Source organism: Pygoscelis adeliae, unplaced genomic scaffold (assembly GCF_000699105.1).
Source record: "Pygoscelis adeliae isolate BGI_AS28 unplaced genomic scaffold, ASM69910v1 Scaffold194, whole genome shotgun sequence".
NCBI classification, from domain to species: domain Eukaryota; kingdom Metazoa; phylum Chordata; class Aves; order Sphenisciformes; family Spheniscidae; genus Pygoscelis; species Pygoscelis adeliae.
The window spans coordinates 400,071-414,974 of NW_008824549.1; the positions used below are offsets into that span (position 1 = coordinate 400,071).

General features: G+C 41.7%; 1 protein-coding gene across 1 annotated transcript in view; it reads right to left on the reverse strand.

The window, feature by feature from the left end:
• The window catches only part of ITGA9 (integrin, alpha 9), a 221,539-nt gene that overhangs the window by 100,332 nt on the left and 106,303 nt on the right, over positions 1-14,904 (reverse strand). The window contains exon 16 of the mRNA XM_009321898.1: positions 9,723-9,878. Within this exon, the coding sequence (XP_009320173.1) occupies positions 9,723-9,878 (156 nt within the window). The remainder of the gene's footprint in view (positions 1-9,722; positions 9,879-14,904) is intronic.

Sequence of the window (14,904 nt, forward strand, 5' to 3'; positions counted from 1 at the left end):
TAAGGAATGCTGCTAGGAGGTAAAACAAGCAAGAAGGAGCCTGGCTTCAGCCTAATGGTCAGAGCTCTCTGCTCAGAGGAAGGCTATCTGGGATTTTAAACCTGGCTTGCTAAATTGTTTCACTTTCTTTCAATGGCTATCTAAAATTAAACACATCTAAATTTCTGGGAGTATGGAAGAGAACAGGAAACAGAGAAAACCAAAAAAACCTGTGTTTATGGCACTCCTGCCCACAGAAAATACTGGAAATCTTCCAATAAACAAAGAAAAAAAAGTATTTCAAGACATTCAACCTCCCAAAATTCAGGGAAGCACATGGAAATTTCAAGTTGTAGCCAAAATGTGCAATCAAGACTTTGAGAGGTTGCCAGTACTGTGTTCCAGTAAGAGTTGTGCCCACCCTTTCACAGAAAAGGGAAAGTGACAGCTGAAGGACAATGCTTGAAGGGAAGGGAGAGAAACGGGATTCTCAAAAGAACCCTTGGAAACATGTTGGTTTATGGTCTGGATAAGACAATAGTGATTCACTCTGGATCAGGCCTTTAACTACTTCCTCACACATCAGTCTACAAAAGGTTCAGATAGCACCTCTTAAAAGGTGGCAAAGCTGGCCTTTGGTAACTGAGGATCCATTCCTTTAACTTCATAAACTGTGCCACGTACTTCAGCACGATACCTTAGGTTATGCAAAATAATCTGGGTTAAGAATACAGTATTCCAATCTCTACACTGATTTCCTGTAAATTGTCACCATACCCTATGGTATGTGCAGGGATGACCTAGCAATTAGATCGTGCTGGTAACACAAAAGCAATTCTATTTAAAGGATGCAGGGTAAGGGGGCTTGTTAGTCTAATAATTCTTTACTTTTTAGATCTTGAAGCTATATGGCTATTACCATGTTATCTGGTGAAGTTGGGTTCCTGGGTCCTTATTTAGGGACCAGGATATGTGATCCAGTTTTCAAAAGTACTGAGCTGTAAGCAAATCTCACTGCCTTTTCTAGGAACTATTTCCTGTTTTACAGCTTTAGAAATCAATCAGTTAGATATTAATGTGCCTAAATATAGAATCATAGCATCATAGAATCATTAAGGTTGGAAAAGACCTCTAAGATCATCCAGTCCAACCGTCAACCCAACACCACCATGTCCACTAAACCATGTCTCTAAGCACCTCGTCTTTTAAATACCTCCAGGGATGGGGACTCAACCACTTCCCTGGGCAGCCTGCTCCAATGTTTAACTACTCTTTCAGTAAAGAAATTTTTCCTCATGTCCAATCTAAACCTCCCCTGGCGCAACTTGAGGCCATTTCCTCTTGTCCTATCGCCAGTTACTTGGGAGAAGAGACCAACACCCACCTCACTACAACCTCCTTTCAGGTAGTTGTAGAGAGCGATGAGGTCTCCTCTCAGCCTCCTTTTCTCCAGGCTAAACAACCCCAGCTCCCTCAGCCGCTCCTCATAAGACTTGTTCTCCAGACCCCTCACCAGCCTCGTTGCCCTTCTCTGGACACACTCCAGCACCTCGACATCCTTCTTGTAGTGAGGGGCCCAAAACTGAACACAGTATTTGAGGTGCGGCCTCACCAGTGCCGAGTACAGGGGCATGATCACTTCCCTACTCCTGCTGGCCACACTATTTCTGATACAGGCCAGGAATACATATATATACACACACACGAGCCTGATTTTAGACCTTTATTTCTTTTGTCTTCAAATTTTCAAGTTGCCTGCAAAATAAAGCTATTACGTACAGATCTATTGACCACAGAAAAAGAAATAGTGGCTGACTCTCCCCAGACATCCTATGCTTCACTATACTACTCATGGAAAAGGTCCATTCATATATCCTGCTGAGCCAAGTGCAAAATGGCTGATTTAAATTCCCACTAGAAAAGCAATTAATATTGTGAAAAACTTTCCAGGATTTCATCAGATGTGTTGGCTAAAATGAGAATGCATGATTTCCACAATACCCCTAGTGAGTGGCGGAGCAAACACATGACAAAGGCAGGAATACCAGGGGAGTGATAAGCGTTCAATAGAATCCTACTACAAAACCAAAGAGCCGTGCCGGTACTGCATGGTGCAGGGGACCGAGGTTAGCTAGCAAGCTCCCTCAGCTCCATGTAGACTTCATCAGAGCATGTCTTCATGCAAAGAAAACAGATGCTCACTTATAGTGTATTAGCATAAGAAAACAGAAACTGGCCAGTAATAATTATTTTACTACACTAGTAAAGGTGCAACCATGTAAGTCGAACTTCTCCAACTGGGGAAGGCTACAGGGGAATTCATCCACTTCATTGAGTTGAAGACTCTGGGCCTACAGCTCATGACTAGCACATTAACACTTGTCAAGCCATCTAAGGCCAAATGCAATCATTTCTCCCCTATTTCAGCTGCATCTTGCTTTCAGTAAGTGTTAAAAACTGGGCTGGAGCTCCAAGCTAAAAAGGAGAGAGGACACTCAAATATAAGAGGAACAGGAACTCCCAAATGAAATCAGCTGTATAGAAAAGATCAGGCAGGAAACCTGTTAGCTATTGAAGGCAAGCATAAATTAATAAACATATGTATTAGTTATTCCTCACAGCAGTGAGTGCATCTAACAACACGATCTTTTGTCCTCATATTCTCCTGGGGTGAAGAACTACAATTGGTGGCAATAGAAATACACCCCCAGCCTTTCAGAGCTTTATTAGATTTCTAGTCTGACTCACTCATTTTTCAGGCTGAGGCAATTTTTTCTTTTTTAAATCATTAACAGTTCAAATCATCCAAATAGTGTTCTCATTTTACAAGACTTTGGACCTTATAAATTCATAGAACAATAGATGGGAAAGACCTATCGGGTTAATTGTCCCATCTCCCCATACCATCATAGGATGGATTTCTGCGGCACATTTCTCAATATATTTTCCTGTCTTGTCTTAAATGGTCTTCCATTTATTTTGGATGACTACAGAATAATTCAATGATATCATCTCAGGAGGGTTCTTTAATGATATTCGAGAACATTTTCTACCCTAAACCTCCTTATTTCTACTACTAAAAGTGGAACCCTGTAAGATGAATCTTTTTCACTCAGGATGCTTTCATACTTAAACATTTTAACACAAGAGTCAAAACCTTTGTTACTCATCACACAATTGTGAAATTAAAAATATAAAAGCATAATAATAACAACGACAAATGAAAAACAAGATGTGGCAGCTGTTTTGTTAGCTGGAAACACAAAAAAAGTCTTCAAGTCATCAGATACACAATTTATGTCTACCTTTAGCTCATTTAGACCCCCAAGGATATGTGAAAGTACTCTCCTATAATCCACCTGCACTTCAGTGGTTTTGTATTGATGAATGCTACTCTGAACTGACAAGGATTTTGTGGCACTGAGATACTTTGAACTGAATGAACTAATACTATGATATTATCTCCTCTCAAGATGTTAGGTATTCCAATTAAGCTCTACTCATCCTTCATATAACTGCTGAAAAGATACGAACAGAGCTAATGAAGCCTGGCTTCCTGAAGTCTGTCACCTACCTCTGTAGCTTTTTAAGAATATTATAATTATTTTTTTTTTTATAGCTCCACACATAAGCAGGAACTCCTCCTTTCTTACAATTACAATTCTCCAGCCATAGAGTAGTTTGGAAATTAAATGCTTGCTGTTACGCTGAACTGCAGAAATTACCCAATAGGATTTTAAGTTAGGGTTCAGCTTGCAAATGCTTACATGATCATCTCTCCTTTCTCTACCTATTTATTTGAAGAACCTGTAACCTAAATCAGATAATTCACGTCCTACCACCTAAGACAGGATCACCCTGTAGTCTGACCCTCCCCTAGCACATACGCCAAGACACGACGGTCTGTATAACTCTGTGTATGTGTTCGTGTGTATATTAGCATATGATATTGGCTATTGTTCTTTAGGAAGCCCATGAGATTTAAGCCTGGGGATTAAACCATGTCTTACACATTCTCAGTTATGTTGTTTTTCCTCTACTGTTAAACAGGAATATGAACAAGTTGGACAATTATTGGCCAAGTCTGCCATTGCTTAAGAATGAGCATATAGAAACATGCATACCATCAGAGGCACTGATTTCCACTCATTCTTACTTCAACGAGTTTGCTAATTATAAACATTTCAGAGGTACAATACATCTGGACACCTGCTGTTCTTGTTCAGTTCTGAATCTCTTCCAGACTTGTAAATCTTTCCTCTTCATTGCCATTCAAAAAAAAAAAAAAAAAAAAGCACAGGCAATTGTAATACTCAGCCTAATCCAGTACACGCTCAGGGTGGGTCCTTTCCAGATTTCCTGGCACGATCAGCACCCAGTCCCTGCCAGTTCAGCACCGACTCTGACCAAACTTGTCTAGAGCAAAAGACAGACACCACCAAAGGGATGGCAGAGGGAGGAGTGGAAATCATCACTTTCAGCAATCCCACTCCAACCAAAGGGAAAACAATGCAATTAAGCAGGAAGGGTGGCACACGGTGGATCTCTGCAAGAATAAATGCAGAAGATAATTTGGGAGCTTGCCCTGCTCCCAAAGAGCAGGGAGGAAAGAGCTCAGTGGCAAGACGTTTCATCTGGAACATGGCAATTCGGCTGACTCCTGCAGCCTCCCAAAGACTTCCTATGTGCCTGTGTATAAGTCAATTAATCTTCAAACTTTCCACCTATCCAGCTACTGACAGGTATACTAAGGTACTGAGGCTTCAGCTGTACCAGTAAAGTAAGCTGTGCTGGCCTCCAAGACAGGAGCATCCTAACTCCTGACCCATGCCTGGGAACGGTTTGCAGTAGTTGGCACAGCCTAAAACTGCGCCAAGAGCCATTCCAGCAGCTTACCAGGATAAAGATGTCACTCCAGTGCCTAGAAATGCCCCGGGCACAGCTCAGTTTGCTGGCACACCTGACTCAAGCAGGCACACAGGGATCTCTGCTCTGGAGAAGGCACCACTGACAAACCTGGACCACACTGTGTGTACGGACACTACATTTCAGCCTGTCCAGATTTGTCATTGCTTTGTCATTGCTTTGTCCTCAGTATGAGACCAGGGGTACGTGTGCATGTTTTAAAATAGAGAATGGCATTATATGTGCAGCAAACCAAAAATCACTGAAGGTGTTCATAATTCAGCTCCATAAAAATCCTCCTATACTTTCTTATATCTGCCAATTAAGCTAATTTATGTGCAAATACTTAAGCAGCTTTTCAAACACAAGTATTTCCAAAAAACAGTCCTCTGCTTTAAAAAGGTGAAGTTTATCCCAGAGACGTGCAGCCTCAGCCACCCAGAGGTGCAGCACTGTACCCAAATTCTCATTGCAAGTCAGCAGCACAGCTGGGAACAGAACGTCCTAAACATTTTCTGTTTCTTCTTGTAACTTACAAGCAGTTTTACGGCAGACCATTCCCAAAGTCCTGAAGACACTGACACAATTAAATCTACTGAGAATATTTTCCTATAACAAAATGGTGTCTCCATCCACATAACAGCAGGTGATTTTATTACAGTATTTAGAACAAGCAGAATTATAGCATACCACGTTTTGAACTCTAAGATGCATTACTGAATACTACTAGGAACAAATCCCCACTGTATTTGGCAGGAGATCTTTCTCCTTCTTGGTTGACATGTATTTATACAGTGGGTATACAAAAATAAATGTTATAGTACAAACCACTTACGATGAACGAAGCCAAACCAAGTTCTAAATACACATTAATTTCCCTGAAGTAAGAAGACTTACTAGTTTTTTCCAATGGATGGAGGTAGCAACTGGATTTGGGAGGCAACAAAGAAGCTAATGGAAAGTCATCCTCAGGCTGGGAAGTTTTAGTTTATAATACGCACTCAAAAAATAGAATCTTTTTTTCCCCTACCCTGTCTTGACCCATCAGTGATTTTGTGTTTGAGCAAAAGTGAGCTGGCTAGCCACTTACAACTTGGAAAGCTGTAATCTTCTTCACACAACCAGTCTCCACCCAACAACTGTACAAGTTGCCGAGACATTTATCAGTAGACATGTACACATAACCCTTAAGTATTTGCTTTTGCTACCACAAATAATTACACCAAGCTATAGCAACCATAGTTCCTGGTAAGCATATACAAGAACCAAGAAAATAATTAAGTCCATAAGAAATCAACTGTTACTGTATCCTGGGCCAAATAGTCCCTCAGGCAAGTTTAGTTACATTATTACTTCATTTTGAAGTATCAGAGCCCCTTTGCTTACAAAAAGTGGCCAATACATGGAGTCCCACAATTGCATGCTTTTTCCTTAGGAAATTTCAGTTAAGATCCTTTTCTTTAAATCTATCAGGACATTCAAATTATTTATCATATTTTGATTGTTTCAAGCACAGTTCATTTAAGAATAGAAGCAGGGTCCTTCACGGAACAGTCAAGGTTTGTTTTTGTTTTGTTTTTAAATACAAGCATTTTGGACTGCCTTACAGTAAAAGTTGCATTCTTTTAAAATAAAGATGACCAATAAATAAAAGCATTTTGAATGATATCCCACATCCATACACTCCTTTACTACTATAGCTCTGCTTTGATCTAAGTGATTAGTACAAGACCAGACTCTTCTCTCACATGCAATGTAATACTGATTGAAAGGATGAATAGCCAACAAAATCCTTTTCTGTGATTATGTCATTAGGGAGATGTCACTTCTGGTGGTTTCCATGAACACTATTTCCAAGCTGACTCCTTAATGCATTAGAGCAAAGCTCCACGAAGAACTTCATATGCTCAATATAATCTTCAATTCTCAGGTCAAGAGGCCACCTGACGGCTTTCCCACCTCCTTGTTTGTGAGCCATAGGGTGTACACTCTCATTGGGAAGTCAAGCATGCATGCAGGGAACACCTGTTTCATGAAAAACAAACTGAAACCCCAGTGAAACTGACCACTTCAGCTTTAACATCACTTTAGTTTAAATAAAATCATATCTAGGTGACTATAAAGTTTGCAAGATGTGCAGCTTTTCAAGTAGGTCTAGTAGACCTGCAGTAGGATCCTGAAAGACAGAAGTCTCCCCCTTTCCTGCCCAGTCACGGCTCCCTCCCATTTCTTCAGCTATTCACTACTTCCAGCTTCTTCTCCTGTGTTCATTCACAAAAAAAAGCCACCTGGGCTTTTTAGCAAAGTGTCAACCTCTTAACAGTATCTTAATGGCACCTCGAAGCAACAGATGCAACATTTCTGATTTCAAAATGCCACTTCTTACTGAATCAATAGGATCTAAGGCTTTTGAAAACCACACACAACTAGCTATATTTAAAGACTTCAGTAGCAGCACTAACACTAAGCTTGTCCATCTGCCCTCACCCATGCTGTATCTTCTGAAAACAGAGCCCGCTAAATCTGTCTCGAATTGGACTTCCAAATCGTAAGGTCCCTCCAGAATCATTAGATTCTCTGAAGACGTAAATCCTTTATTATATAAACTCTGGTTCCTACTATCCCTTCTGGCCTTTAAAAGCAATTTCTACTTGCGAGATGACAAGAATCCTGAAAGAGAACCCATTAAATCGGTCTTTGAGAACCCCGCCATCACGCCTCAAGGCTACTCCGTCAGGGCTTTGTCACCCTGATGGCCACACTAACTGAAGCTCTGCCCACTTCCTTAGCTGAAAGCACACTTGCAGGCACACCCGATGTCAAAATCCTTTTCTTACTAAGCTAAGTGAACAACATCTGGAAAGCAAATGGAAAGGGATTGTTAAACTAGCTCCCCTCTCATCCAAATGACACAAGAAAACAAGTCAGGGAAATTCCCAACATATTTTTGTTTCTTCTCTATAATCTCAGCATTTAGGTATTTTAATATTGATCCGAGACTATGCCTACAGGGTAAGATGTGACCTTTTGAGTTTAAACCCAGTGGTAATGCATCCAAGCAGTTTTGTTCATGTAATGCTTAGGTTTTCAGCACACTGCTCAAGTTCCAAAGTTCTCCAGAAATTCCCATCATAATGTTTGCAACAATATAACATGCAGATATGGAACAGCCACACAATCCCTCTTCATAAAAACAAGTAATTCTTAGATGCATCTTTCATTCATACATTTATAAAAATAAGCATACTTGAAGAAATACTCCTTTCTCTAAGTACAAGGATTATAGCCATACATTTCAAAACATTTGAGTATATGACAAAGCAAATCTCTTTAAGCATTTAAGTTACTTTTTTGAGTAGCATTCAGGGACCTGCAATTTCAGCACAATAACATATCCTTATGAGCAGCGTCAGAAAGTAATGTTGTAGACGATGATGATGCAAACATCACTTAATAGGCATAAGCTGCCCAGGATTAAAAAACAGATCTAACAATCCTCTGCTAAAAGCCTCAGACACCAGACAGACTTTTCACGTTTGTTTTTTTTAAAAAAAGTTTCCTATTCACAAGCAATGCCAGCTCATAACTCTGTAAGCATGCTTTGGAAAATAAACTTGCCTGGATGCAACCCTGAGCAACTCGATCTAACTTTTAAGTTGGCTCTGCTTTGAGCAAGGAACTGGATCTCCAAAGGTCCCTTTCCAGCCTAAATTATCCTGCAATTCTGACACACAAGACATTTTGCAAGCCACAGAAGTCTGATTTCCCTGTGGTGCCTCGAGCTTCACATTTGGATACTCTGGTGCTGGCACAGTAGGAGGCTGAATTGTCCTGCAGGCTCCTTCCTCAGCAGACTGTCCTGCACCTACAAGGTGTAGTCTTTGACTACAAACTGGAGTCTTTCAAAAGGTCAACCCCGGGGTCTCTCTCCTTGACATGACTGCCTGCTTCATGAACCCTGAAGGTGTTTAATACCTTCATAAGCACTGTCTTGACCACTCCTGTCAAAACCTGCCAAAATTGGCCAGCATTTTCCAAAGATACTAGTGAGATCAAGACAGACAAACGAGAGAGGCGGGACAATCACATACACATCAATTCCTTAGGGAACAATTTGAGAGAAGGAGGAAAAAAAAAACCCAAAACACTCTACTCTCTAAACAAGAAGTGTTTCAAAATTAAGGGGATTCTCTTGCTCTCACCAAAATTAAAGACAAAAGGGTTTTCTGCACTGTAGTGGAGCAAAATAGGATCCTAATAAGCACATGGCTGCACCTACACTTTACTTTCTCGGAAACAAAACCATCCTATTTTAGCACGGCATGTCCTGCAATAACAGCAGGAGCGGGTTTCCCTTGCCAGATGACTGGATGTGAGGAGCCCTGAAGAAAAGAGGGCAGTTGGACCAGGCAAATTTTTCTTTATTCTGCCCACCCACACCGAGGGGCAAGTTCCCATGTCCCCGCCTGGAGCCAGCCCTGGCCCTCCGGCACTAACAAAGGCTCAATCTGGAAAGAAGGCCAGGGCCAAGCCTTTCACAAGAACCTCCTACAGAAAGGGAAGAACCAGAAGGAGCAGGACCTTTCTCATCCTTTCCCTTATTCAGTCTCCTTCCCAGCACAAACACCCTGAACCAAGGAAGTGACCTCACCTTGAGCCACCCAACCTTGTCAGCACAAGTCTTTACTACGTCATGGAGAAGCACTGATGTCAGCAACAGTAGGGATTGTACAAAAAGGCTATTGTGTGCAAACGACCCAGAGCTTGGCAATCCCCTTTTACGTCCACTTCTGCTGTCAGTTCAGCCATAGCAGAAAATAAGGTAGTCCAAATCTGACCTGATTCCTTTGCGCTATCTTTTGTCCTTTCTTCCAGCGGAGAATGGGCTTGAGAGCAGGTAGTTCCTTGTCCTCTTTTCCTCTTTCTATCACGTGTTCCCCAAGGCTGTATGCAGCTTCAAATACAATTGGAGATATGACGTCTTTGACTCTTTTCTGTAAAAGAAAACAAACAGATATTTCACCTATGCATATAGGCAAGCAAATTTTTATATACAACAATTATACATACAATTAAAGCAGATTTTTATACTCAACACTGCAGACAGGAAGCAGGCTTCTCTACTTCCTTTATTCTTCTCTATGCCAAACAGGAATAAGCACATTATACCAAAAGGAGTCAGAAGATATTTTTTTTTAAAAAAAAAGTGAACAAAAAAAATCAGTTGTTCTTTTGGGACCTACTCTTGGTTCCACAAAAGCACTGGCATATTTGGCACACCTATAAATCAAGGGTTTTTCAATAAAGCCAAGACATTTTCTTAAAAAATAAAATAAATTAGGAAGTGTTTCCATTAGTCCTGCACAATGTGGAAGCAAAGAGCAAATAATCTTCATCTCTGGGGTTTCTAAATCCTAGACTTTGGCTGAGGTCACCTCCAGTGTGCTCCACTCATTAAAAGAAAAGAAAACTCCGTCTTGCCTTGTTGTTTTGCAATATCAATGAAATGAATGGATGGGTAAAAATACCAATGTGGCTATAAAACAAGATTACAGACATGCAGGGGCAAGAAAAGCCATCGTCCAGCATGGTTCTGAAAGCAAAACTCACAGCTCCCCCTACCCTCAGCACAGTAACACTTTCAGTATGTAAAGGAAGAAAGTTTTTCAATTTCTTTATTTGCTATATTCTAGGCTTCATACCAGATGTATTAAATGGTGGCACATTATTCGTCTGATGGGACGAAAGGATTGCCTTTTCTTGTTGTTGGAGCCCAAGCCACAAAACTTATACCATTTGTCACAACGTGCAACGCCTAAATCCGGTTTGCTCTGCGAGGACAAAATGCTCATTGTGCTCTGTTCAGTCCCAACTTCCAAAATCCAATTTACCAGAAAACAGAAGTGGCAAATGCTCTACCTTTTGATAGACAAACATTCCTCTTACATTTTAGCTACTTAAAAACTTAGCATGAATTCAGTACAGATGGAATTGAAGCAATAAATAAATACCATAAGTAAGCACAACAAATCTTCAAACGGGCCAACTCTCAACTTCGCCTTGCATCTGTTAGTGGGCTTCTCTGAACACAGCCTGTCAACCACAAGTAATTGAGATGCAATGCAATTTAAATTGCATCTTCCAGTGGGAAACCTGGGCACTAGCTGGCTTTCTGACCACCCTGTTTGATCTGTTTTAAGGCAACCATTGCTCTAATATGTCGACTGGCCACAGATCTCTGAAGTCAGACGAAGATTAGTGGCTAACCAAATTCCCAAAACATCAGTTAGCTGGGTGAATAATAGCAGGGACCAGGTTGGATGACATTTACCCTCCTGCACCTTGAAGTATCCAGCCAGCCCCTGAATTCTCTCCTGTTACCAATGTCTGCCAGTGGCCCGTGCCCAGCAGCAGCCCAGAGCACCCGAAATTTAGACTGTGCATTGCTTGGAGCAGTTTGTGCTTTCTTGGTAATGGACACTGATTGACAGCAGACATTGCGGAAGTGGTGATGGCAGCTCTGTGACCTCTTCCCCATCCCATAAGAAGGACCATGCATGCTCTGGGGCACTGCTAATCCCCCCTTGGCAGAAGAGACACCGATGCCTTCAGCCCCTTCCACAGTCCCTCCCTCGGGGTAGGAGTCGTACCGTACTGAGATTACTAAATAACAACACTACAACTCACAGAAGCTACTAGCTTTGCTCTCACAGAAAATCATGTGTATTAACTTAAGCAAGGATTGTATCCGCATACAAGAAAACGACGTATACAGAGAAACAAGACTATAAAAGAGCATGCCATGCAGCAACAGTCAAACACAATAAATCATCAGGCAAATCGCCACCTAACCCGACTGTATGCAACCAACTGTGTAAACACAGAACAATAAAAAAGGTAGGGAGTGGGTTAAATTAAAATCCACCTATAGTTTTTCTAGCTCTGTTACTGCAGCATGGGAAGAATAAGTGCTTAATGACTTCTAAGCGTTTTAATATGATCTTGCAGGGTTCAGTCCAATGCCCTTTGAAGTCAAAAGACAAGTTTCCCATTGACTTCAATGAATGTTGGAGTGTGCCCATATTGTTTGCTGGTGTCTCCTTCTGCTTCATTTTAGTGGTGAAATTGTGACTTCCAGCAGCTAGATTAATTACATGTGTGGATATTCCCTCACCACAGCCCTGGGGAAATATATTTCACATACCCACTTGTCTTTAATTAAGGATGAAAGTATGAACGCTACCCAGTTATTAATTTTGCCACATGTTCAGTCCCTTCTGCTCACAATCCTACAAACACGAAGGCGACAGTCTGTGGGATTTGTCCTCAGTAAGACAGAGACAAGACAGTTTTGCCTTGCAGGTATACCACAGACTGTCTGGGATGTGAGCACGTAAAGAGAATAATGAATATTTGCCCAAACACAATCTGGAGAACTACTATTTTAGGTTGGAAATACACCCAGTTTCTTTCTCTTTCAGTCTACCCAAACATACCGCTTCCAGTGGCTGAATCATACACTGATGACACAGCCCACAGACTGCTTTTAATATGCTTTTAAGTATTCCTGATTTCTAAAAAGGAGTCAAAAAGTGCAATGACAATCAGGTTTGAGAATGACTGAAAAATCCTTCAAGTCAAGGAAACTGTATGTGTTGCTTTTCGTATCAGTTACATGGCTCTAATGAAGTGGATTTGCCAAGGGAAATAATTTCCACAAGCAGCTTTTACATGTATTCACCGTTTTTCACCATGACGCTGCTATGCTGAGGAAGTGTCAAATGTTAAAGACACTTCTGCATCATGAAAAAGCATCCCTGGCAAATCATAGCATATGGACAGCACGGCTTCATTAATGGAAAAAATGTCTGGAGGACATTAAAACAAGTGTAATATCCAAGGAGTTCACATTATCAACAGAAACAAGCACATAACAAGGGTTCAGTGAGTAACAGCAATAAATATCCAGTCTGCACAGACTGGATATCACTAAACTGCTGCAAGTTTTCACTGTGCCTGAATTACATTGGGGACCTGCAGCTCGGTTTCCCACAAGCCATCAGCTATCCTATGTAGTTTTCTTGTTCTTACAAGCCCTTTATTTAGGGTGGTAGGGTCTTTTCCTTCTCTCTCTTTCGGGCCAGATTTCATTCTGGACATAAGAAACTTTTGCAATAAGGCTTTTGCAGAAATCAATACATCTCAGTCCCAGTAAATTACCCTTCTGCAATGGAAACAGCCCTAGACAGCTGTATCCTTTTGTCAGGAACTTTTATTTTTTCCTGTGGGGCATGTTGCATGGCATCACTCTGAGTTGAAGAAAAAGGTGTTTTGGTATGAACAAGCTGGGTTTTTATCAAGGGTATTACAGGATGACCCCTCACTAGTATCTGGCAAAGGCAAAGAACTCTGAGTCCAAAAAGAGCACACTTTTAAGAGCATCTAAGAAAGCAATAAGGTGCTTAGAGATGTTTCAAAAGACACCATGGTCCTGAAAGCTCACCATAACAAAGAGCAGGCTTGCCATCCTCTCCCAGGACAGTCAGCTCAAAGAAATACGTATTTGTTAAATGCTGTGGTAGAAGCCGGGCATGGCCACATATTTCTTCCCTTTTGTTTTCTGGCTTAGCAGGGGAGAAGAAAGCAAGCAAGCAAAGCTTCTGCCAGATTTATGACTGCATTTCTCTTTGGCTTTAGTACCAAAAAGTCCTAAAAATCTGAAAAGTAATCACAGAGCAATGATCAAACGTCAGAGCTGTGATTCTGAACACCATTTCCAATTCCCTCTCGAGGATGGAGTGTGATGACTGTAAGAAATAATTTTCTGTGCTTTTCATAGGCACAGCCTAAGGCACATCGTGACAACACAAACACAGGCACAGATTCCAACATCCTAAAGGCATACTGCCTCGGCAGGCAGCCACTGCCTTCTCCAACCTTAACTTTGTGCTACCAAAAGCCCCCACGCATCAGGAATTCAGGCAAATTTGGATGGAACAAGACAGGGTTTTAGTCAAGGGATAGGATTCACTCTGCTCATGGTGCAAGTGGTTGCCAGAGGGGACTGGATATCATTTCAGCTTTCTTTCGGCTCAGTGCCACAGTACAGTCAGGGGACTGTACATGAGCCCAATAAATCATCACATCTAATCCCCTTTCTTCTACAAGGTGAAAGTCTCCAGCAGGGGCTCTGGAGAGTGCCAAATTCCACTTTTAATTACAGCCAATGGGCTGAGAAATAAATTGAGATGTAAACAATCCCCACAATCTACAGCAAGAGTCCTGCAGGAATAAAGGATGAAACGTGGTCCCTCAAAGCAACGAATATGAAGTCATTTTCAACAGCATTGAGTGAGGAAATACATGTAACCGTAAGGATGACTTCTGCAGTTGCCCCTGGCTTTCATTCTTGTTCATGTCTTTCTGGAGTTTCTCTCCTCTTTCTCTGCGGGAAAGTTCTGTGATCTGCCGGGCCTTTTTTCTACTCCCTCTGACTCAATCCTGAGGACATCAACCCATGCACAGATTCCAGAGCTTTTACTGAATTCATAGAATCACAGAATAGTTTGGGTTGGAAGGGACCTCTACAGGTCATCTAGTCCAACCCCCCTGCCGTGGGCAGGGACGTCTTCAACTAGATCAGGTTGCTCAGAGCCCCGTCCAGCCTGACCTTGAATGTTTCCAGGGATGGGGCATCCAACACCTCTCTGGGAAACCTGTTCCAGTGCTTCACCATCCTCAGCGTAAAAAAATTTCTTCCTTATATCTAGTCTGAATCTACCTTCTTTTAGCTTAAAACCATTACCCCTTGGCCCGTTGCTACAGGCCCTGCTAAAAAGCCTGTCCCCATCTTTCTTATAAGCCCCCTTTAAGTACTGACAGGCTGCAATAAGGTCTCCCCAAAGCCTTCTCTTCTCCAGGCTGAACAACCCCAACTCTCTCAGCCTTTCTTCATAGGAGAGGTGTTCCATCCCCGATTATTTTTTCGTGGCCCTCCTCTGGACCCGCTCCAACAGGTCC